This window comes from Pteropus alecto, unplaced genomic scaffold, assembly GCF_000325575.1.
Source record: "Pteropus alecto unplaced genomic scaffold, ASM32557v1 scaffold40, whole genome shotgun sequence".
Taxonomy (NCBI): Eukaryota; Metazoa; Chordata; class Mammalia; order Chiroptera; family Pteropodidae; genus Pteropus; species Pteropus alecto.
In genome coordinates, this window is record NW_006431919.1 from 17,452,059 (window position 1) to 17,477,531 (window position 25,473).

At 47.5% G+C, this 25,473-nt stretch overlaps 1 protein-coding gene across 1 annotated transcript in view; it reads right to left on the minus strand.

Annotated features, from left to right (window-relative positions):
- SH3PXD2B (SH3 and PX domains 2B) overlaps positions 1–25,473 on the minus strand; it is a 76,955-nt gene that overhangs the window by 19,556 nt on the left and 31,926 nt on the right. Inside the window, exons 3-6 of the mRNA XM_025043093.1 lie at positions 21,600–21,675; positions 17,705–17,781; positions 7,512–7,603; positions 2,751–2,776 (exon numbers count right to left, since the gene is read on the minus strand). Coding sequence (XP_024898861.1) covers positions 2,751–2,776; positions 7,512–7,603; positions 17,705–17,781; positions 21,600–21,675 — 271 coding nt within the window. The remainder of the gene's footprint in view (positions 1–2,750; positions 2,777–7,511; positions 7,604–17,704; positions 17,782–21,599; positions 21,676–25,473) is intronic.

Consider the following 25,473-nt stretch of genomic DNA (forward strand, 5'->3'; position numbering starts at 1 on the left):
ATTCAAACTAGGCTTCAGGCCATTTAGGTGTTATGTGGAGACACCTGCTGGTGGACTGTGATACTGCAGCAAAGCTCTATAATGCACAGTTACGGGAATACCTACAAGTTCATGGGGGGAGCTAGGTGTGAAAGCAGAGTATTCCTAGGTAAGGAATGTCATTCTGTGGTCCGGCAGGAAATCAGAGAGAAAGAACAGGTCAGCAGAAAGGAGGAGATTCGACAGTGAAGGGTGATTTTATCATTGAGGAAGTGCTATAAAATATTCTCAAGAGGCAAATGCCTAATCTACCATAGAATTTTCTAGTTGGGTGTGTTTTTATTTGTGATGATATGTCTTAAAATTTTAAAATAACTGGTATGGACAAAACTGTGTCCCTCCAAAATTCATCTGTTGAAGCCCTAACCCCCATGTGATAGTATTAGGGTGGGAAGAGGTGATTAGGTTGGATGAGGTCTTGAGGGTGGAGCCCCCATAATGAGATTTGTGTCCTTATAAAAAGGGACACTAGGGAGCTTGTTCTCTGTCCCCACTATGTGAGGACACAGAAGAGATAGCCCAGTCTACAAGCCAGGAAGAGGGCCCTCACCAGAACCCAACCAAGCCAGCAAGCTGATCTTGGGCTCCCACCCTCCATACTTGTGAGAAAATAAGTTTCTGTGCCTGAGCAGACCAATATAAGTAATGATAAAGTAGAATTTTCTTTCTAGAAATCCACCATCCTGCCAGTCTTGCTCAAAGAGTCACTAAATGAGAGAATACTTCAATAAATAATGGGCAGAAAAATCAGAAAGAAAGATGCTCCTTAAATAATCACATGACCTGTAAAATTTTGGTGGAAGGATTTTTTCCTGCAGGATGAGCAGAATTCGAGACCACATTAACCAAAGTCTGCAGGAGCCAGCCAGCCAGCCATGACTGGGAAATTCTGGAGAGAGATAAACCTTCTGCAAGTCAGTTCTGGCACAGAAATCTCGGGGCTCGGCTGTCAACCTTGAATCCCTTTCAAATTCAATCAATGAGGCTGGTTTTAACACAAAGGAAGTGTTCAAAGGTCAGATGAAAAATAAGGCTAATCCCAGCATGGGTTCTTCATCTGAATGAAGAAAGATGTTATTTTCCGCCCAGCCGAACTATAAATAAATCTGTCCCCCATCATTGCAGGTGAATGATGTAACAGTCGTTGCCACAAATTAGAGCTTCTTCTCTCTTTTCCAGACCAGTCCTCTCATCAAGCCTGTCTGACCGGACACTTTTGTTTTCACAAACCAGAGCTGTCTCTTTCCTCTCGGCCTCCCACCCATTCCCTCCAGGAAAGTCTCCGCATACTGAAGCCAGAAACTCTGTGACCAGCCCCAGAGTGGCTGCTCGCTCTTTTCTAAGAAACGTATCATTATCCTCAGGGCTCAGGGACTATTCGCAGCTCTAACAGGATGCCATGGCTCCGGCCAGTACCGATGAAACCAGAAAGTACGGGTGTCAGCAGACTGGCTGGGAAGAGGCCAGAGTTCATTACAGACGCCATACTCTGAGACAAAGAGATCCAGTTTCTCTCCAATCTTCCTTGCGACAATGGTCTTGGGGCCTGTAAAGCTGACCGCAGGCCTTGTACCCTGGGGACCAGGCTGTTAAAATTGGAATCACTATTGATGCTGCACAGGGACACCCCGTTCTCTGAATTAACAGTAGCAGGAGTCATTAAAAACAGCAGCAATCATGTATCACTTACAACACGTTGGGCACTTTTCCAAGTGGTTTATACATGTTATAAATTCTATAATAATCCTATAAGGTAGATCGCTATTATTATCTCTTTTCACAGATGAGGAAACTGAGGTCCTTGGGAGGAGGCATCCGTTTTTACTGGGATCTCTGCTTGGGCCCCCTTTCCTCATCCTTACCAACCCCCTCTAACTTCCTGGAGTCCTAGATAAATCAAAGAACTTAGAAGCTTTGAAGGCCTCATTGGCTCCAGGTGAGGCATGGGCCAGAGTCTTTTGCAGGATCATCTTAGGCAATTATGAAGCTAAATTTATCAACTCTGGGCCTGTGAGAACTCAACCATTCCTCTGGTGTGCCCAAATCCCACAGCTGTTCTTGATGGAAGACCTGTGCTGGGCGGGGAACGGAAAGAGCTTTAGGAAGAAAGAGAAGTGACTCTGGGGACAGTGACTGTGGGGAAGATACTCAGGTATCTTCTCTGATACCTGAGAAAAACGTACTTAACTCTGAGTTACTACATTCCTTTGTCTACATCAGAACATAGGCATTTAATGCCCTTCAGCATGGCTAGAAAGCTGTCTCTCTCCCCTACTCCTCCAAGGCATTCTCAGGGACAGACATCAGGTCTCATCCGCTTTGTACGTGAAATAACCTCCAATCCCTCTTTTTGGGAAATGGTGATGTATTAACCAATCAATCCAGCATCTAGCCATCTGTCCATCTGTCCACCCACCCATCCATCCATCCATCATCCATCCATCCGTCCATCCATCCATCCATCTATCCATCCATCCATGCATCATCCATTCATCCATCCATCCATCCATCATCCACATCCATCCGTCCATCCACCCATCCATCACCCATCCATCCATCCATCCATCCATCCATCCATCCATCCATCCATCCATCAATCCATCCCCATGGCTGTATCCCCAATGTGCAGCCCAGGGCCTGGTGCATCACAGCTGCTCAGTACGGGTATGCGGAACATTAAATGAATAGGAGAAAATGAAAACTATTCTTACCAGATTTCTTTTTTCCAACATGCTCCCTGTAAAGAATGAGGGGTGGGAAAGAGGAATGAGTCAGCACCTGTTGTAGATGGACGTGAGTTATTTCATTAGGAAACTCAGATTCTTCAGCCCACAACATCCCCAGCCAGTGAGTAAAACCCAAGCCAGCCACAGGGACCCAGACTCCTTAAAAGAGAACGAATTCCTCATAATTCTCTCCCTTTGCCTGATAAGTGCTCTGGGTTTGGGGCAGGCGGTCGGAAAGCACCAAGCATGATACCCACCTTGTCAGGCACAGTGGAGCCCTCCCCCTCGACTTCTCGGGGCCCCGAGACATGGAACAGAAGGGACTTGGCAGTAAGGGGAACACGCTAAACCTGGGTAGAACTCTGGATAGCACTGAACACAGCACATCCCCCCATGATGACACGGGGACGCTACCATGGGCTCGAATTCATAAAAAATGAGTAATGAATGATGGTGTTGACCACATCAGAGTTTGTACACACAGTGCCTTACAAAGACAATATTACAGACCAGGGTTTAAAGTAAATTATCCCATTGGTAAAAAGGTTAGAAACAGAAGTGAGGTGACAAGCGGTTGGGTTGAGACAGATGTGGCAACAGCAACGTTAGCTAACACTGACTAAATGCCACTACCCTGTGCCGGCACCCTGTAATACCAGTTAATCACTTAATGCTTATCGTAACCCTAGGAAACGAGTAAAGATGAGGAAAATGAGGCACAGAGAAGTTAAGTGATTCACCCAAGGCCACACAGCTAGCCAGTAGCAGAGCCAGGTCTACCTAATTTTTAAAAATTGAGATATAATTGCATACCATAAAATTCACTCTTGTAAAGCATACAATTCACTGGGGTTTAGTATGCTCACAAGTTGTACTAATTCCAGAAAAGTATTACCCCCAAAAGATACCCTCATACCCACTAGCAGCCACTCTCCGCTCCTACCCCTCCCCGTCCCTGGCAACCACCAATCTGCTTGCTGTCTCTAACGATCTGTCTATTATGGACATGTTATCTGAATGGAATTACACAATATGTGGCTTTTTGTGACCGACTGGCTTCTTTCACGTAGCATAGTGTTTCGAGGGCCACCTGTGTTGTAGCCTCTATCGGTACTCCATTCCTGGGCATTCCACGTGGGTGGCAGTTGTGGGATGCGTGGGGGATGAAGAGGAATCTGGAAGGGCTGCGACTCTGGTCTTCTTGTGTGGGCACAAGCTTCCCCATGTGGTGCCCAGCCCTTCCAGAGGCTTAATGACAATCAAACGGACCAAGTGGCTTCTCTGTTACCGTCTATAAAAGGTTGCAAAATCCAAGCATCTTGGCCCTGACAGCCCAGGAACTGTGAAAACCGGCTGTGTACCTACTACGTGCCAGGTACTGCACTAAGCACTCCACACCCGTTATGCACCCAAGCCTCAGCATGGCCCTGTGCAGGACGTGTTACTATTATTCAAATTTAAGAAGTAAGGAAATGGACTCTCCTGAAAAGCATCAGAATAAAACTCTCACTCCAGGAAACTGAGGAAAAATCCTTTGAATTATCAAATATAACACCTGGGGTGGGGGTGAAGGGCCAATAGGATATCAACCCCAAACTTGGAAAACTCATTGCTGACCATGCCCTAATTCTCAGAACCCATTATTTCATTTCAGCCTCGCTATAATCCCATGATGCGGGTGGGGCAGGTGACGTCATCTCATTCCTGGCACAGCGACTGAGGCCGAAAGTGGGGGAGCGGATCCATCTGCCCGGCCGGCAGACTATAAACTCCCTGTGGGCAAAGACTGGATCTGTCCGGTCATCCCTGTGTTCCCCGAACCTAGCACTGGGCCTGGTACTCAGCAGGCCCCCAATACCTCTGTGCTAGCCAGATAAACAACGCAGCCCCCAGTCTAGCACTCCTGGCCCTGTGTTCCTTCTACAAGCCTAAGCCAGCCAGGAGGCAGAGAAAGTCCTGCTGCTCTACCAGAGAGTGTGACAAAGCCACCACTCAGCCTCTCTGATGTCCTTCTGGCTCCACTCAAGGGCTGGCTCCCGCCCTGTATCCCCCAGCATCTTCCCTTTCTGAATGAAGATGCTCACTCTGCAGGCCCAGCAGCTGCCCCTGGCCTGGCTTTCTCCTCTCTGTGCTGGTAAGCTGGTCCGACGCTTGCTCAGAGGCTGGGGACCCATTTTACCCATCCTCACCAGCAGGAGGCCCAAGACATCCTGGCATTAGCATTCAGAAGGGGCCCCAAGCTACAGATGAAATGGGGCACAACCGAGGACCTCCTGAAACTGGAGACATTTTTCTGGGGCAAGGGAAGAGGCTTTTTATTGAATTCTCCAAGTGGTCCATGATCCATCGCTCAAAGTTAAGGTCTCGGGGACACTGAGGTGAAGCAGAAGACAATCTAGGGATGACTGAACCTGCGGCCCAAGGAACCCACGGCGAGGTCGGTCCCTGCCCTCAGGGGGCTGGTGCTCCGTCTTCCTCCCGCCGGAGGACACCGAGTTAGATTGGGGCATCTCTGCACATCTTCTCAGTGGATTCCCCAGCACCACTGTGAGGAAGGCGGCCTGATAGGGCCCAGCTCACGCAAGAGGAAACTGAGGCACGGGGTGAAAAGCGACCTGCCCAAGCTCGCCCCGCTTGAAAGAGGTCAGGCAATTCTCCCTGCCGGAGGTCTACCAACTAGACATCTTAAACAACTATCGTTGGGTGTTCGGAAAGGAAAAATACCATGGGCCACCACTTTTGAGCATTTGACCAGTTCTTGGAAGTTTTACTTATGGCAGCCGTTCGTTCCTTACCATGATACTAGGGCGGACAGCCATTCCTGTTCCACGGGAAGGAAATGAAAGCCCAGGGGTGAGGTGAGGGAGGCCCAAGACTATGCAGCCCACGAGGGGTGGGGGTGCAATTCAAACCTGGGAGAACCCGATCGCAAACCCAGGCTCTCCCTCAGCTTGGTTGGCCCTCGTGTGGGAGGCACACACAGAGGCTGCATAAAGCTTAGGTTAAGACTCGGGAAGACCTGGGGAAAATGCATCTCCACCTCTTCCAAACTGTGTGAAATCGGGTGAGTCTTTCGTCATTCTGAGTCTCAGCTTCCTCATCTATCAAATGCATATGACGGTTCCTTACCTAGCAGTTTCATGAGAGAATGACACATCTATAAGCTCCATGGTGTGTGATTCACCTCGCCTGGAAATGAGCATCGAAGTGAGAGCTACAATCCAGAGCTGGCAGTGTAACCCCAAAAACCCAGGAGGACCGGAGACAAAGGTGCTTTAAGAATAGTTTACCATGTCATGTTATGTTGGTAAATGCTGAGAATGTTTACCAGACACAAATGCTAAAGACATCAAGAACAGAAACATTAGCCAGGAAGGGCTACGGTATTATCAGGTGTGTACTTATTATGCAGCAAAACATTCTCTTCTGAGAATGTTCTGGCATATAGGTTTACTGTCCCTTATGGAATGTCTTCCCTAATTTTGAAGCCACGCTTCTGTGTGCTAGCTCTGAGAAGCTGCATCCACTCCGTACTTGCCATAGAAAAATGACATTTACTGGAATATGTTTATTGTAGGACGTTTACTCATCTGTGTGGTAGTTAAACCGTTAGTCCTGAGTGATCAACTCACTCTCTGTGGCCCCTGAACTTGATTCTGCATGTCACTGCCTGAGTATATGTAAATGGCCTGACTCCGCTTGCTAAAACTCTTTGATGCTTTCTCCTTGCAGGTCTATTTAAAAACTAAGCTTTATGATTTCAATAGATTCATTTCCAAAATGCAACATGAGTCTTTTTAGCAACATGAGTCTTTTTAGTCTTTTTGATATATGCAAAGTGCTTAGTATGCTGTAACTATTTTACAAACATTAGCCTGGGTTATGATGGCTGTTTTGTGCTCTCAGTCAAGTTCAGAGCGAAGAGGGGCAGTTTACACTTCTCCTGTAACAGAGACTGGCCAGCGCTTCTCGGCCCTTCCTGACAGGTGCCGGCTCTTGCTCCTGTGACCCTAGGATGGCGCCAGCACCTGTGGTCTCCCCCAAAAGAGAGCCACGTGTATGTCGGTGTTTCACACGGGCAGGGCTGGTACCGTCGGCCAGCACCGTGTCAATGCCGGCACCCTGCACCCTGAGATTCTGTGCGACGTGCACTGAGCCGCTGGGGATGTGCAGACAGGCATCTCTCTGGGAGTGCTTCCTGCCCGCTGCTGGGAGAAGCGAGAGGGAGGCAGGGGCTGTGGTGGTCATTTCAGACAGCTCTGGAGCCCGGCCGACCAAGATGGAAACCTGGCCTTGTCACTCACTCACATTCCTAATCGTCCTGAGCACGCCGCCCCTCCTGGCCGAGGCAGATGATGTACCGCTCAGTGCCTCTGGGGCTTCCGGTCACATTCCTAATTGTCCAGAGCACGCCGCCCCTTGTGGCCGAGGCAGGAGATGATGTACCGCTCAGTGCCTCTGGGGCTTCCGGTCCCTCCTGTGCCCACGCTGCGTGCTGAGGGCAAGTGCAGGTGTTGGGGGCGCCAGGGGAGCACTAAGCCAGCTTCCTTCACCTATCAAACTTGACTGCATTACCCGCCTACAGTGACTGTGAGGGCTCATGAGGTGAGGCCCAGTGGGGGCTCGCTCGGTGGAATCCAGTTTAATTCGTCCTTTGCTGTTCTCCAGTTCTTCCTCTAGCTGACTGGCCTGGCAGGAGGGGGGACTGTGGGGGAACACTCGGGGGAGGTCCACAAGCCGACTTACTCTTTTGGGGGATTGAGGTCCTCAGGTCTTGTCTCAAAGAACTGCAGCACCTCATCACACTGAGAGATATAGGGGGGCAGCTGGATCAGGGCCTGGAGAAGAGAACGGGTGAGTCAAAAGAAGGAAAAGGGGTGTCCCCACTGCCATAAGCCAGGAGTCCTCCAATTCAGCCTGGCCGCAGGATCCTGAGGCACTGGGGAGAGGTCTGTTAAAGCACAGATCGCTGGGCCCCACCCCCAGATCTTCACATTTGCTGGTGATGCTGCCGATGCTGGTGTGGGGACCGCGTGCGTGCGTGCGTGCGTGCGTGCGCACACACAGTGTACGTATATACACACATATACCGCAGGCATGTTTGGACAAATAATACACATACATATTTAGACAAAACGATAAATTGTGAATTTCATGCTACGTCACTACCCTTCTCTACCACCTATACTGGATCTTGGGTGTCTACTGCATAGAAGTATCAGGCTTCATTTGAACAGCTGCCTCCCAAGGAAGATGCACGCTGCTTCCGACGTGCCTTCCTGTGCGTCCTAACGCGTGGATCTGGGTGTTGAAGTGGAGGGACTGTTTTATGATTTCGATAGAGGTCGGAAGTTCCCAGGTGAATGAGGCGGAAATATCCGGGACCTCCCACTACCCAAGGCCAGGTTAATTTGCCACCTCGGCTCATCAGTTAAAGGAGCCTCAACTGCCATAAGGAGGAGGAGGAGGAGGAGGGTGGGAGGTGCGGGGCAGAGTGGGACCAGGCCTTTGAGGCTGGTTTATCTACCAATAGGTATTCATTCAATGAGTCGGAGGACATCTTCCTTACGCCCAGCGCTGCACTGGTGTCCGTGCCAAACAGGGGAGAGTACAGGGTACGTCTGATCACGAAAGGATCCGAAACTAAGACACAGCTCTATCATAAATAAATAGCTTATTTTAACAAACATTTACTTCAGCCCCCTCTGGCCCAGGTCCTCAGGACACAGATCCGAGTCCAGTAAAGCGGTTTCACACACACACGTCATTACGGACTTCCGTGCAGGGACAGTGCCCGGGCACACGTGCAGGTGACTCTGCCAGCTGTGTCTCCCCCCAGCAGAGGCTCTGGAGTGAGGCAGGATCCTGCTCTCTCCACAGAAGGCCTCAGCTCCCTGGTGCCTCTCGTGAGCCTGCCTGTCACGCTGAGTGAGTCTGGGGTGGAAAAGACGTGCCTTGTATTATCTGTATGACGAGCCCCTAAAAGCGCCCCTCCCTTCCCTGCAAAGTGACGTCCCGCGCTGTTACTGGGCTACGGGGGAGAGAGGGATGGGGGTCTCCTACGTGGCATCTTCTACGGGGGACCAGGGGTGTCTTGAGCCTACGTCATTTATTTTTCAAGTTAAAAAAAATTTTTTAGTTGTGGTAAAATACACATAACCTAAAATTTACCCTCTTGACCATGTTTCAGTATGCAGTTCAGTGGCGGGAAGCACATTCCCACGGTTGTGCAGTCACCGCCACCTGCCACCCATCTCCAGGACTCATTTCACGTTGCAAAACTGAAACTCTGCCCCCATGAAACGACGACTCCCCATTCCCCGCCGCCCCCAGCCCCTGGTGACCGCCACTCTGTCTGAGTAAAGGTGACTCCTCTGGGGACCTTGTGTCAGCGGAATCACACGGATTCCTCTTTCGGTGAACAGCTTATTTCACTCAGCATAATGTGCTCTAGGTTCATCCACGCTGCAGCATGTGTCAGAATTTCCTTTCTTTTCAAGGCTGAATATATTTGATTGTATGGATTAGTTCATTCACCAATCGATGGTCACTTGGGTTGCTGACTCTAAGCCACCCCCCACCCCCAGGTGTGACCTGCCCCAGACCTAAAGTGGAAAAACCCGTGAGGTGAGTGCACGTGTTTTAATAGGGTGCCTTCCCTGACCACTGTTTACTCTCTCTCCTTCGGGGGTGAAGGATGCTGACCTAGTATTTGTAGCTCATTGATTTCTTTACTAACCTGGACATAACTTCTGCTCAGTAGCAAATCCCCAGAGACCAAGCCTTTCTAGGCCCAAGGCAGAGAGCCCACGAGGGAGACAGCAGCCACTTCCCGCCTCCCATTTCTGAGCCCCTTCTCCCTCTGGTTTGGAGCAGCAAGTATGCATTCTCCTGTCCAAGACGAGTGGCTGTGCCGGGCGCCCCGTGGGTCTCTCTTTCCTTTGAAATCCTGCAGCTCTTGCAGCTGGAACCACATAATGAAGGAGCTGATTATATGCTGGACTGTGGAGTGTTCCGGCTGCTTCGTGGGCAGAAATCTTGTGGCTTGCTCCAGACTGCAGTAACCACATCCCTCATGGTGGCTCAGCACTTGATGGCCCCCAAAGTGCAGTCGTCTGCACAGCTTCATGTACCCCGGGAGGGCTGACCCATTTCAGAGATGGGGGAATGGGCTCCGGTGAAGTGACTTAGACTTCAGAGCCCAGGACTGGCGGACTCCAGCTCCTCCACCCCAAATCCGCAGGGGGCAGGGGTATGTGGCTGTGCCTCCTGCACCTCTGCTCCATGCCTAGACAGTGCTTGAGGACCCTGACGCCTGGTCCAGAGCATTCACTGCATAAGCGATGTGAGGAAGGGGCCTGAATGTGGCCACATGGCCCTGTTTTGGGAGAGCTGGGTGGGCCCTGCAGTGGCCAGGGTCTCTGCCGAGAGGGGGCCTCGCAGGGTGCTGCTTGCTGAAATGGGCAGAGGCCCCAAATGGACCCGTGAGGCCCACGGAAACCTCCCAACGATGCCAAGTTCTCTTTCGGTTTTGAGCAATTCCTAGGAAGTAAAAGCCAAAGCAAACCCCGAAACCATAAAATAAAGCCAAGCTCTAATAAAAGGCAGCACTAAATGCTTTGATGTTTGCCCCTTTCATTTGAAAGGACAGGCTAACAGTAAAAACATGACCCGGGGCAGAGAAATAATTCCACTTCCGAAATATCCCTGACTTGTCTTGTGTTTGGTCAGTAACGACAAAGAACCACAGTTCCAGGAAAGTTCAGTTTTGTCCTGGATAGAATCCTGGTCTTGTGGTCGATGCAGGAACGAGGGGAGAGGTAGAGCAAGCAAGTCCTGCTTGCCGAGGGTCAAGATAAAAGGTCAGACAGATCCAGCTCCTGATTCTGGCTGGGGTCACATCCCATCACCCCCCTGAGCCTCGGTTTGCTCATCTGTAACCTGGAAAGAACTAACACCCGTCCTGGAGGGTTGTACTACGGAATAAGCGAGGGAGTGGCTATAAGTTTCTAGCATATTGCCAGCTGCTTGGTAAACATTAAGTTAACCTCATGGCTTTCTGTACAGTAGTGAGTACAATAGTGAGGTGATTCTTGAGTCACCGAGACGATTATGCTAAGTAACGATGCTCGGGCCACAGAGAAAGCTCGTGGCTCCTCAGTGCTCTTTCGATCCTCTTTAACTTCAAAAGAAAGCATGCCTTAGAGAGCTCACACTTCTCTCTCTTTATGTGTTTGAAACTTTACTCTATTGGGGTAAGAACACTTAACATGAGAGTTACCCTCTTCACACATTTTTAAGTGCTTGGTTCAGCACTGTCGGCTGCTGTACGGCACACCGCCAGAGCTTATGCATCTTGTTTGACTGATTCACACGGTTGGTTAGTGACTCCCCATTCCCCACCCCCCGAGCCCCGGGACCCGCCATTTTATTTCACTCTCTGATGCTACGAATCTGACTATCTTAGACACCTTACACAAACGGAATCGCACAGTATTTGTTTTTCTGTGACTGGCTTACTTCCCTTAGCACAGTGTCCTCAAGATTCATCCCCATTGTCACATAGGACAGAATTTCCTTCTTTAAAGAGGCTGAATAGTATTTTGCTCTATGCACATACCCCGTTTAGGTTGTTTCCTCATCTTAGCTACAGTGAATAGGGCTGCAATTAACACGTGAGTGCTAGTTTCTGAGATTCCGATTTCAATTCTTTTGGATAAATACCCTGAAGTGGGACTGTTGCGTCATATTTTTAATTTTTTGAGGAACCTCCATACTGTGGCAGTTCTATTTTTAATTTTTTGAGGAACCTCCATACTGTTTTCCATAGTGGCTGTACCAATTTGCAGTCCCACCAGCAGTGTATGAGGGTTCCTATTTCTCCACATCCTCACCAATATTTGTTATCTTTTCTTTAAAAAAAATAATAGCTATCTTAACAGGTGTGAGGTTATATCCTAGTGTGCTTTTGATTTACATTTTCCTGATGATCAATGACACTGAACATTTTAATGTTGAGCTATATGTACCTGTTAGTCATTTATGTATCTTTTTTGGTGAAATGTCTACTCAAGTCTTTAGCTCACTTTTTAATTGGGTTATTAGTTTCTTTGCTATCGAGATATAGGAGGACTTCCTTATATATTTTAGAGATTAACTCCTTATCAGAGATATGGTTTGCAAATATTTTCTCCCACGGGTTGACTTTTCACTCTGTTGATTGTTTCCTATGCTGAGCAGGAACCTTTGAGTTTGACGTAGTCCTACTAGCTTTTTATTATTTTGTTACATGCACTCTTGATATCATGTTCAAAAAAGCATCGCCAAGAGAGCGGAAATAAATCCATGCATACAGTCAACTGATCTTCAAAAAAGGCACCAAGAAGATACAAATGGCGTAAGGACAGTCTCTTCGACAAGTGGTGCTGGGAAAACTGGATATCCACGCGCGGAAGAATAAAACGGGATCCTTATTTACACTGTATGCAAAAGTCAACTCAAAATGGATTAAAGGCTTAAACATAAGACCTGAAACTAAAATTCCTCGAAGAAAACACTTCTCTAACTCGCTTCCCATGCACGGGACCCGGCTCTGCGGAGCCTTGGGCAGGCAGGCCACAGTGTGGCTGGATTTATAAACATTTATGGCACCTGATACCAGTTGTATATTATGGTTGGTATAAAATTTCCTCTACATTTTTCTAAGAAGTTCAAAAAGTAAGTTCATTTAAAGAAAAATAATAATAATACAGGTAGTGGGTGCATGGGTAAAAATCTTGAAGGGGGGTGTCAAGTGACTGGAGTCTGGGAAACTCTGTTATATTGCCTATAGTTTACTTGTAAGCACTATGGCATGGGCATACACACTCAGAGGGGTGTGTGTGTTCCATTTAAGCTACACCTTAACGATGGATGGTTGATATCTGAAGTCCCCTCACTTTAGCAAGTAAAAGACTAATCACAAGTCCCTACTTCAGAAAAGTCTATTTCGGGGCTTGAGCTGCCTTCATCTCCCATACCCATACCATAGCCTTTATGCCCTAGCGCTAACAGTTGTTAGAAACAATTATCTTAACCGGCGAGACGTGTGGGGTTCTAGAAATTCTCTGACACTCTGGCCCTTGCATGAATGGAACTGGGCGAGCCCAGCATTGAACATCTCTCAGAATGGGGCCAGGTCTAGGATTCTGAATCCTCTGGATTCTGCCTCTTCTTGAGGATTTTACTGTCAGATCACAGTTAGGATTAGCTGATCCGGCCACTAGGACATCCTTGCATCTTGTCTCAAGGCAACTTTCATGCAAAGTGGTGTCAAACGGACAGCTGGTATTTCAGTGAGCTTACAGAACCACTTGAGAGGCCTTTTAGGGAGCTGCTCAATAATAAATGCCTGTGGGTGGGGCAGGATTTGGCCTAGTCTTGTTTCCTTTGTGCTTTCTGACAAATTGAAGTGCTTAAATTTAATGTAGTCGAATCAAATCCTTTCATGGTTGGCATTTTTTTCATCTTTGGAAATCCCTCTATTTCTAGAGATTATAAAGACATCATCCTATTTTTATCTTCTAAACCTTTTTATTGCCTCTTAGATTTAGGTCTTTAATTTCCTTGGAAATAATTACATGTGTGGTGTGAGGTAGAAGTTAGTTCTTTTTTGTTTTTTCAAACGCGGATACCAATTTACTAAGGAATCCAACCTTTCCGCAATGATCTGCAAAGCTGCCTTTGTCAGTAGCAAAGTATCCAAATACATACGGGATTTTTTCTGGTTTCCCTAAGTTGTTCCAATGGTTTCTCTTTCCTTGTGCCAACGCCATACTACGTTAATTACTGTAATTTTATAATAGATCTGATAGAGCAGAAGTATACATTGTAATGCACACCTGGCAGCTAGGTTTTGGGATATCTACAGCCCTTGTCTATCTTTACCTGTTGGAGACCACCAATTTCTATTAAAATAAAGCTCATAGTGACAGATCGAATTGGCTTAAGTCAGTTTACAACAATGACATTAACAAATACCAAATGCTACGGAAAGCCCAGGCAGTCTGCAAAAGACTTCGCAGACCTTGTGACAAAAGGGATAGTTTCATCTCCTTCCAAGAGGGCAGTTAGTTCCCTTGAAGCCAAGCCCAGGAAACTTGGCCCAAACCAAAATCCCAAAATATCCACTCTGCTTCTTACGCTGCATCCATAGCCAGGGGCTGTAACTTCCATGTGGCTCATAGAACATAAGCAGTTTCTTCCCCAGTTTCTTAATCCAGGCGAATTCATGATCTTTGTATGGTTCCCAGCACCGGCCAGATGCAGGCAGCTGCTGTTATCCCTTATGGCTTCGGCATTACTGTCCTCCCTCCCCTGTCCCCAAAGCAAGGGTCCAAGAGCTTGTCAAGCCCTGGGCGTGAGGAACTTTTGACTCTGGAAAAAAGATGGGTGGGCTGGGAAGAAGCAGGACAGCACATTTCGGGCTGAGAGACAACAGTTTCTGGGGAAGATGTCAGCTGGAACTTCCTAGCTGGTCAAGGTAACCCCGAGAGTTCAAAGTTGTTGCCAAAAGGACTTGGGACAAAGGAATTTTAGGCTTTAGAGGTTTGGAAAGGGACAAAGAGGAGAAGATCGGCACTTTCCTCTCAGAGCTGGTGACAGGAGTAGAGTCTTTGTGCCTGAGTGTATCTACCTCTATGAAATACGTGCTTGACTATTTCAGCCTCTTGAATTTTTACTTTCTTAGAGAGGCCATGAGTGACACGTGAGTGCTGAGGCTGAAAAGGCCTGGGTTCAACTCTCAAACCGCCAATATTGTCACTGCGAGTAACTCCACTGGGCCTCCATTTCCTCATCTACACAACGGGAATGATAAAACCCACTTCCCAAGGTTACTGGGGAGATGAGATGAGGTCATGTCTGGCAAAGAGGATCTGCTCGATCAGTAGTGATTTTATGCTCTTCCATGATGTCCCCACACTTCCTGCTATCTATCTATCTATCTATCTATCTATCTATCTATCTATCTATCTATCTATCTATCTATCTATGTATACGCCTACTGCACCTGGTCTTCCTAGGTGGTCTCCCATCCAAGTACTAACTAGGCCCGACCCTGCTTAGCTTCCGAGATGAGATGGCTTGTTCGGGGTGGCGTGGCTGTAGACCTGCCTGCCCTTTAAATTTTAGACTCACTGAAGTATAATTTATGTACCATAAATTCACCTTGGCTTGTTCAGGGTGGCGTGGCTGTAGACCTGCCTGCCCTTTATATTTTAGATTCACTGAAGTATAATTTATGTACCATAAATTCACCTATTATAAGAATACAATTCGATGATATTTAATCAGTAACAGAGTTGTGCAACCATCACCACTGTCTAGTTTTAGAACTTTTCCATCACCCCAAAAATTTCCCCCCACCTAATCCCCACTTCCACTGCCTCCAGGCCCAGAAAACCGCTGATCTGTTTTCTATTTCTATAAATTTGCCTTTTCTGCACATTTCATATGAATGGAATCATACAATATTATAGTCTTTTGCATCTGCTTCTTTCATGTAGCAGCATGTTTTTGAGATTCATCCACATTGCAACATTTATCAGTATTTCACTGCATTTTATCATCGAATAATAGTCTATTGTATGACTATTGCACATTTCATCTATTTGCCTGATGGACATTCGGAGTGCTTCCCATTTGGGACTATTATGAATTAATACTGTTATGAACATGTGCATCCATATCTTTGTGTGGGCATAAGTTTTCAATTCTCTTGAGTACATACCTAAGAATGGTCAAGTAATCAATGTCCTTTTTGAAGAAACCGCCGACCTATTTTCCAAAGTAGCTTCCCAGCACATCGGAATGAGGATTCCAGTTTCTCCACATCCTCACTGACTCTCGGTCCTGACTTGCTGGTCACAGCTGTTCTAGTGGCTGAACAGGCATCTCGTCACGGTGTTATTTGGCATCGCCCTCACGATTAATGATGCTGAACCCCCTTTCCATGTGCTTATGAACCACTGTATATCTTCCTGGGGGAAATTTCTATTGAAATCTTGTCTATGTTTAAGCTGGGTTATCTCTTTAATACTAAGTTCTAAGAGTTCTTTAGACAGTCTCCATATAAGTTCTTTATCAGATACATGATTTACAAATATTTTCTCCTAATCTGTGGAATGTCTTTTCATTTTCTGCATAGTGTCAAAGTACAGAAGTTTCTAAGTTTATTGAAGTCAAATTTATCAATTTTTCTCTGAGTGTCTGCCATATCTAAGAACTCTTTGCCTAACGAATGTCATGATTTTCTCCTATGTTCTCTTCTAGAAGTTTTATATTTTAGCTCTTATGTTTAGGTTTGTGATCCACTTTGAGTTGATTTTTTTGTGCATGGTGCGCAGTAAGGGTCCAACTTAAAAAAATTTTTTTTTGCATATGGATGTTCTATTAATCCACATTGTGTTACGTTTGTTAAAAAGATTATCCTTTCCTTTTGAATTTCTTGGTAGCTTGTTGAAAACCAAATGCCTACAGATTTGTAAGAATTTATTTCTAGACTCTCAGGTCTACTCCACTGACCTGTATGTCGATCCTTATGCTAGTACACACTGTCTTAATTACTGTAGCTTTGTAGGAAGTTTTGAAAGTACGTAGCACGAACCCTGAAATTTTGTTCTTTTTCAAAACTGTTTTGGCTATTTTGGGTCCCTTGCATTTCCCCACACACTTTAGGATCAATTTGTTAATTTCTACCAAAAAAAAAAAAAAAAGCCTACTAGGATTTTGACAAAGATTGTACTGACTCCGTAGATCAACTAGGGGAGAAATGCCATTTTAACACTATTGAGTCTTCCATTCCACGAGAACAGAAAGTCTCTTCATTAATTAAGGGCTTCTTTTTCATTTCTCCCAGTGATGTTCTACAGTTTCAGAGTACAAACCTTACACTTCTTTTACTAATTTATTTCTAAGTATTTGATCCTTTTTAATGCTACTGTGTATAGAATTATTTTCTTAATTTTACTTCTGGGTTGTCTCTTACTAGTATATAGGGAAATACAATTGATTTTTGTACATTGATCTTGTACTCTGTGATCTTACTAAACTCGTTTATTAGTTCTGGTAGGTTTCCTGGGAGATTCCCTTATGATTTAGTACAATGGAATCACATCATCTGCGAATCAAGGCAGTTTTACTTCCTACTTTCCAAAGCTGTGTGCCTTCCATTTCATTTTCTTGCCTGCTTACCCAGGCTAGAACTTCAAATGCAGAACGGAAGTGACAAGAGCAAATACACTTGCTTCGTTCCTGATCTAAGGGGAAGAAAGCACTCACTGCTCCATTTTTAGGGCATTTCTTGCTATTCCTACCCTTCTCCCTCAGAACCGCTAGTAATTTTAAGTTAGAAAAATAAATACTAAAGATAAGGGAAGCTAAACAAACTAAAAAATATGCTTTGTTCTCTAGCATGGCCTCGATGTAAACATAGTAGAACCAAAAGGCAGGCCCCTCGTTGTTTAAAACAGTCACGAGATTGGAAGACCACCGCTCTGTCCAACAACAGGGGCTGGATGAATAATTTTTGGGTGATGCACGCGCAGTGGAATACTATGCGGCCATTAAAAATAGTCTCGAGAAGATTTTTGTAATAGCGTGGGGAAATTCTTACACGACAAAAAATAAGAGAAAGAGCAACAAAAAGAACACAGATGGGATGGCCTCGACACCATAAAGAAACGCATGCAGAGAGGAAAGAAAGATGTAAAAACCTTCATGACTATTGCTCCAGAGTTGAAGGATTATTGGTGATTATTTTTTCTAATTTCTTTATATTTCTTTCAACTGTACAGGTTTTTCACAATGAGCACCTTGTAGCCAGAAAAAGAAAAGGAAGAAAAACCTACCCACAGGGCAGACATGAGACACTGGGAGGTGCTGGCATTTTTCAGACTTACCTTACAGTATTCATCAATTGGTATCAGGCGTTTGACGGCCACGTCCCGGATGTGGCTTCGTCGGAAGAGGATTTTGCCTGCAGAAAATGACAGTGCACACAGCATTGTCAGAAAGCAGTGACAAGCTCTCGGGAAGCTGGAAGGTGTGATGTGGATGTAGCTGGTACGCCTGAGCGGTACCCAAATTCCTGGCTGCTATCGATATTTCCTGTTGAACGTCTATAGGGCCTGAATGACCTCATGCATGGTCCTCCAAAGCCCTGCTCACAGCTCTAGTGCAAGGGCTGGAGGAAGTGGGATCCATGGATACGTTTCAATGAGCTAAGGGAGGCTGGAACCAGTCTGTGGAAGGAAGGGGCTCCCACCGATGAAGAAGGAAGGGGAGACCTGACGATCTGAGGTCCCCCAGCCAACTCTAGGATTCTCAGGCTGGCTGGGCAGAATAGTGGACACTCACGATATGTCCTAATCTAACAGTTCGGTCTCCTTTCCTCCTCTTTTCCTCGTATACCTTCTACTCTAGTCTTTTGTTCTCAAAATGCTCCATGCTCTCTCATGCTCCTGTGCCTTTCCCTCCGCCTGGAATATGCTCCGCATCCAACCTCATCCACCATGCTTTTTGGGAAACTCATACTCACTTCGAACAGGTTAAGAGTTCCTGTCTTCAGCGAGGCCCCAGGCCATTCTGAGGGTTGCCTCTTACTGACTGTGCCTTGGGAAGTGCATTTATTTCTTATGGCCTGTCTCCTCCTCTGTAAAACAGGAGAGCAGCCCCTACCCCTTCATAGCAATCTCCATGACATACCCAGCACAAGGCTTAGTCCTAGGTGCTTGCAACGGGTTAATGACTTTGTGTTTTACACAAGTTAGACGATGCCACATTACACTCTGCAATGAAGGGCACATGTCTCTCCTTAACCCCCAGCTTGGTGTCTTGAGCCTTGTCTCTTTACTACTGGCTAATTCGTCACTTATCCACAGGCCATGGGGCAGGACCGTGTGCCCAGCACATCCGTGGCCGGTGCCTCCCAGGTGACAGGCGGATGGGGCAGCAGCCCCCTTGTCTGCGCCGGATATGAAGTGTGAGTCATGGGAAAGGAGGGCGTGCGAGCCTGCAGCCATCCCTCGCCGGCTGGTCAGCCTGCCTGGGGGGGAAAGAGGGCTCAAAGAGTGCTCGTGGAAGGAACAGCCCTTGGTGGGAACGAGCAGGCTTTTGTTTTCCACAGTGGAGGGAGGCCAAACTGTAATTTTTAATTTTCAAGCCACATCCTCTGCCAAGTTGGCTTCCCCGGCTCTTGCTGGGGTGGAAAATTGCACAGGGAGGCTCTCCCTTCCCCCTGCCTTTGTGCTAACAGGAGACTTGCTGTTGTTCTGCTGACGTGGCAGTCTTGGCAGCAAAGTGGCCCCTGGGAGAGGGGGTATTCCTCTCGCGGGTCCCTGCCCTTGGCCTTGAGGAAAAGCTAAGAGGGACTGAGAAGGTGCTCTGGGAGTCCTGGGACCCAGCGGGACCTCTCCAAGCTCCATGGGGGTGCCCTGAGCAGGGAAATTGGGGCTGAGATCCTGAGAACAGCATTTTCATGCCTTCGTGGGTGGAAAAGGATTACGTAACCATGAAAGCGTCCGGGGGCTTGGGAGAGGGTCGGCTCAAGGGCCTCCGCGTCCCGGGAAGTTTTCCACAGCTGGTTTAGCCTTTCATCCAGTAGGAAGGGAGGGTTCTAACTCACTGCCTTTCTTTTCCTTAAGAAAAACCTACATTTAGAGCCCAGTTCAACTTGAATATCCAGACTGACCATTTACGTACGACTCCAAGACATGCAATACCAAGAGATTCCAAAGGAATGTCATGGGACTCTGCTTCTGCCGTTGAGAGAACCTACTGTGTGCCAGGGAGAGAAGCGTGTGAAGCAGGGGTCATGTCCCATTTTATAGCTGTGGAAACTGAGGCTCAGGGGGGAGGGCGGGGTGGATGTCATCCGCTTGAGGTCACAGGACTGGGTCTGACTCCCAAGCACATGCTCTGGAGAAGTGACATCTGGCTGTTGGCAGCTGGCACTCCGGTTTTTCTCCAATAGGAAAAAATATTCCATTGCGACTGTACACTTTCCTCGCTAAAGAACTGAAAACATTAGCTTTTTTTTAGGCAAATGATCCTCCCAGTGGATGGAGGCCGTGCAAACATTTCTACGCTGTCTCTAGACCCATTCGACAATGCCACCATCTGGAAGAGCCCACTCACGTGCCGACGGCAGAAGCCCGGAGTGGGGGAGGGGAGACTGGGCTCCCGTGTGACCTGAGGCGTCTCCCCCATCACTGGGCCAGCCCCCTTCTCTGCAGAATGAAAAAGATCTGAAGAGCCTGTCTAGCTCTAAATGCTTGTGATTTAGGGTGATTGTCGATCTGTTGATTATCTGTACATAAAACATAACAGTAAGTGCTTGATTGCTGCTAGTTCTGTGCCAGGTACTTAGTGAACTCTATCATTTAAGCACCATTATTATCTCCAATTTACAAATGAAGAAATAAAAGTCAGCGTGCTGAGACACTCCACCCACGACAAGAGAGTAGATAAGTGGGGGCGCGCTGGGATTCGAACCCAGGCTGCCTGACGGCAGGCATGAATTTTGGGGCCAGCCATAGCTGTGTCTCAATCCCAGCTCTGCCATTTGTGCAAGTGATTATAATTTCTCTGAGCTCGATTTCTACATCTGTGAAATGAGCACAGTAATTAATGTCCACCCTGCAGGGTCATCGGGGGACTGGATGAGGAAATGGATGTAAAGCACTTAGCCCCGTGACTGGCCCGCAGCAGACAGCTAATCAGTATTAGCGGCTATTACTTGAGGCCCTGATACTGGTTTGGGTAGCCCACTTTTTGAGCTGAAGCCTTGATGCTACTCCATTGGTAAGGAAAAAAAAAAATGAGGTGTGGGGCATTGGGAAGGGGACACAGAATGCCCCGAGAACAAGGACTAACCATTACTGCATTATCTCCTCCATGGTGCCTGGAGTGGCGCCTGGCACTCAGAAAGTGCTTGGTAGCTGTGGTCAGAAGGCGGGCAGACCCCCTCAGAGATGTCCCACCTAATCCCCAGAGCCTGTGACTAAGGTGTGATGGCACTACTGGGATTCTATTACGTTATATGCCATGGTTGACTTTAAGAGAGGAAGATTATCCTGCATTAGCCAGGTGAGTACAGCATAATCACACGAGCCCTTCAAAGCAGATAGCTTTCTCCAACTGGTGGCAGAAGACATCTGAAGCAGAAGGAAGATTCAGTGCCTCATTGTCAGCCCGAAGATGGAAGGGCCACATAAGGAAGAATGCAGGCAGCCTCTGGAAGCCCCAGCTGACGGCCGGCAAGGAAAACAGGCTTCTCGGTTCTGGAGCAGCAAGGAACTGAATTCTGCCAACAACCTGAGTAAGGCTGGGAGTAGATTCCTCCCCAGATCCTCCAGATAAGATGCCAACCTAGCCGAGACCTTGACCTCAGCCTAAGCAGAGCACCCAGCTGAGTCCGCCTGGACTTCTAACCAACAGAATTGTGAGACAACAGGTGCTGTTTTAAGCCACTAAACTGGTGGCGATTTGATACACAACAACAGAAAACTAAAGCCGTAATAACAGACGCCGCTCATTACAAAACTTTATGAGTGCCGATTATTCCCATTGTAGAGGTAGGAGAAACTGCAGCTCCCAGAGGTGAAGTGTCCTGCCTAAGCCAGTAAATAAGTGGTGTGGCATGTACCCTAAGGCACATACTCTTAGCCACTCATTTTTACAGATGACTGAGATTCTGGGCATTGGGACAATGCCCCCAGGAGGACAAGCCAAGAGAGCAGGAGCCACACTGGACACACCCCACAGGCCCCATCTCAGAGCACGGGTCTCACCTACCTGGCAGGAAGGGAATGATCCGCTGTTTGGGGTCCTTCTGTCCCCCTTCCATGGGAAATTTGTCCAACATCTGCATCTGCGATGAGGAGAGAATACCAAAAAAAAATACGATAAATGTGTCTCTGACATTTAAAAGAATTATGTGAAATACGTGATTGGATATCCAGAAGCTCACTTTTGTTCAGCTTTTCAGAAACCCCATCTAATTGGGAAGGCAATGTCAGTGTGACCTAGGATCTCCGTGAAAACAGTTCTTTATGTCCACAGCTGCCAGATCTGTGAAGGCTCGGAGCAGGGAGAGACCATTCTCAGTTTTCCTAGGGGTCTCCAGCCACAGGACCTGAAATGTGACTAATGCCCCCCCAAGGGAGATCATTCTGTTTTCCAAAAGTTGCCGGGTTGTGTCCAGGAACAAACCACTGAGACGCAATCAATCTGGTTGGGTCTATGCCTCTGAGAGCATCACAGTCCCCTGCCCCGCTATGAAATCCCTAGCTTGGATTGACAGACAGCTCTGTGCCGGGCTCTGTGCTGGGACATGACATAAAGTATATAAGTGCATGGCACAGAGACTCCCAGTTTAGAGAGGAGACCAGAAAGATAACTGACCATTGCAGGGCGGTGTAGGAAGCACCGTGAGAGGTGGGTGTGGGCTGCCGTGGGACAGAGGGGCAACGGGGACAGGACACGCAAAAGAAACACCTTTAGCAGTGCAATAAACGCCTCTCTGACCTTTTAAGGAATGAGTGTGAAATATCTGATTTCATATACAAAACCACAGAGATCCGCTCCTTGCGGTCTGGGGGAGATGACACAGCTTGGCCCTCATCGGGAAGTTGGCCATAATGAGAGCAACCTGCACAGTTACTTTATGGATTAAAGCTGGGCTGTGGAGTCATTATGCTGTCACTGGATTTCTGGGTCTTCTCCTGAGCAAGTGGTCGATTAGAACCTCCCCTCACCCTGGAAGTGGATGTGGCCAATTAAATGTGAACAGAGGAGACCCACGTCACCCAGGGTAAGAAGAGTTACGACTGGTGTGTGATTCACCCTTCTCCATTTCCGCCTGCCATGGTGACCGGCCACACTCCGAACAGTGGCTTCTCTGCCAGCGACGGTCCGGGAGTGAGGGTCCAGAGTCCACACAATCCTTGATGGACGTGTAACCAGAGTGAGAAATAAATCCTTATTGTATATCGACACTATTTCAAAGGGAATATCCTAACCCATCTCGACTGGTCCATGGGCCCAGAATTCAAACAGAGGGTAAGGGCGTCTCGAGCCTCCAGAAGCGATGGCTGGAATGTGAAAAGCCTGCCCATCATTTCGCCTCAAGGAGAAAGCCACCCTGGCACTCAAGATGTGTCCCTCTGATAGAATGAAAGAAGCTTCAGAGAGCCTGGCAGGAATCAGCAGAGAGACTGCGAAGGCATTTGGGGGGGAGAGGACCTGAGGCAGATGAGAAGAGAAACAAGCGTATATGCCGAGCATGACCTGGCTTCTTCAGACACGTCCTCTCGCTAAATCCTCAGCGTATTCCTTCAAGGAAGACGTTACCATCCAGGAAACCAAAGCCCAGAGAAGTGAGGAGACGTGCCGTGGGCCTGCAGGCAGCGCGGGGTGGGGCCGGAGACAAAGCCCACGGGCTTTTCTCTGCAATCGCATCGTCCACCTCGGAGATGCCACCAAGACACTCAAACAGGATCGCTCCTTGGCGTTCGGGATACAGGGCCATTGACGCGGGCTGGAGCTCCTGCCCGGTCTGTGCTGTTTTACGTGGTACCCTGGGTAGGGGGTCAGCCTCAGCGCAGCCGGCACCCTGAAAGGTTGCCCTTGGAGGCTGTGGATTCCCTCCCACTCTGTGCCGTGTGGCGATGGGGAAATGCTAGATCATTCAGCAACGGGTGAGGCCACGGTGGGCCTCGCCGGAAAAGTCAGGCTTCCCTTTTTAAATCCGGGAGGTTTTTAAACACCAGTACATAGCAGGTACTCAATAAAAACTGACTAAAGCAATGAATACAACTGAGTGAATTTTTTTTGAGGCGGGGGCAGCTACAAGAGATGTTTACGAAGACCCCTGATTGATAACACTCACATTACTGACATTAAATGAGTCGCTACTACTGACATTTGTTTGGCAGCTGACAGTTAACAAGCCTTCCCCCACACACGATTTTATCATGATACACGATCCCGATGTCACAGATGGGAAAACGGGACAGTGCACTGCCTGACGTCACACAGCTAAGTGGTGGACCAGCCAGTTCAAGCATCTTATTCTAAATCCCATCTTCTCTCTCTAAGACCACTCCCTTAGGCAGCATCGGAGCGTCATGCGAACATGAAAAATCGGGGCAAGATGAGGAAAGCTGAATCTCCCATACACCAATGAACAGCTCGCTTTCTTTTTAAAAGCAGGACAATTAACCTGTCTCAGCTATAGAGGGTTTTAGGGATTTGTAGATTTTGTCTAACACTATGTTCTCCCCCACCCCGCTCAATTGTATTTAAGACGATGAAAGGGAACTTTTTTTTTTTAAAGTACGTACCAGTAATCCATCCACCCTACCATGCCTGTGTCCATTCTCCAGGGTCCCCATCGGGCCCTGCTGAGTGCACACACCAGCTAAGAGCCCCGCCCAGTGCTGTAGTTCAGATCTCCCTGTGGTCTTCACTGCTCTGTCCTAAGTTACTCTCACCCTTTGTTCGGACTTGCTTTTACCCAGATAACTGTGGCCTAAAGAGTGAGTGTGTGTGTGTGTGTGTGTGGGGGGGGGGGTGTCTCCCCAGGTGTTGTTAATTTGAGGCAGCAGACCTGGGTTTAATGCTGCAAAGCCTAACCACAGATATTTTACCTCTGGGGACCAGACAGCCCTAAGTTTAATCTCAATGCTTCCTCAGGCCAGCTATGTGTCCTTGGCTGGGTACCTTGCCCACTGAGTCTGATTGACCATATGTAGAATGAGGAACATGCTGGGTAGGGGGGCTGTGTAAATGAACACTGAGTAGGGACTTTCTGGGGACACCCTAGGCACTCAACAAGAACCCCCGATCCCCACCCCTTGTACTCTGCTCACAATGAATACCTTATTCTGGAAGCTATTTAGCAATCATTTTTAGTCATTTGTGAGGCTGTGTGGGTTTTTTAAAATTATTATTGCATTAAGTATACACAACATAAAACTGATTATCTCAACCGTTTTAAGTGTACAGTTAAGTGGCATTAAGTACGTTCACGATGTTGTGCGATCCTCACCACAATCCATGTCCAGAACCTCTCTGTCATTCGAAACTGAAACTCTGTATCCATTAAATACTAACCCCCCACGCTCCTTCCCAGCCCTTGGCAACCACATTCCACTTTCTATCTCTATCCACCTGACTCTTCTAGGCATCAGAGACAAGTGGAATCATACAGTATTTGTTCTTTCTGGCTGCCTTATTGTACTTAGCATATCTTCAAGGTTCATCCATGTTGTATTGTGTGTCTGAATTTCCTCCTTTCTAAGACTGAATAATCCATTATGAGACTGTGTTTTAAGGTTGGCAAAACTCCTCAGACTATCCGAGTGCCCTCGGTGGCCAGCGCTGGTCTGTCTAATGGAACTTTCTGCAGACTACACTGTCCCTTTATGGTAGCCACCAGCCCTAGGTGGCTACTGAGCACTTTAAATGTGTCTCTTGAGACTGAGGAACTCAACTTTTAATTTTATTTCATTTTAATTAATTTAAATAGTCTCACATGACTAATGGTCACCATACTGAACATCACAGGACTGGATTATGTTACTCATCCTCCTGTCTTAGCCATGTCCAGTTTTACTTCATATCCTTTATCATCCTATCAATGGTAACTGCTAGTCACATGGACAGG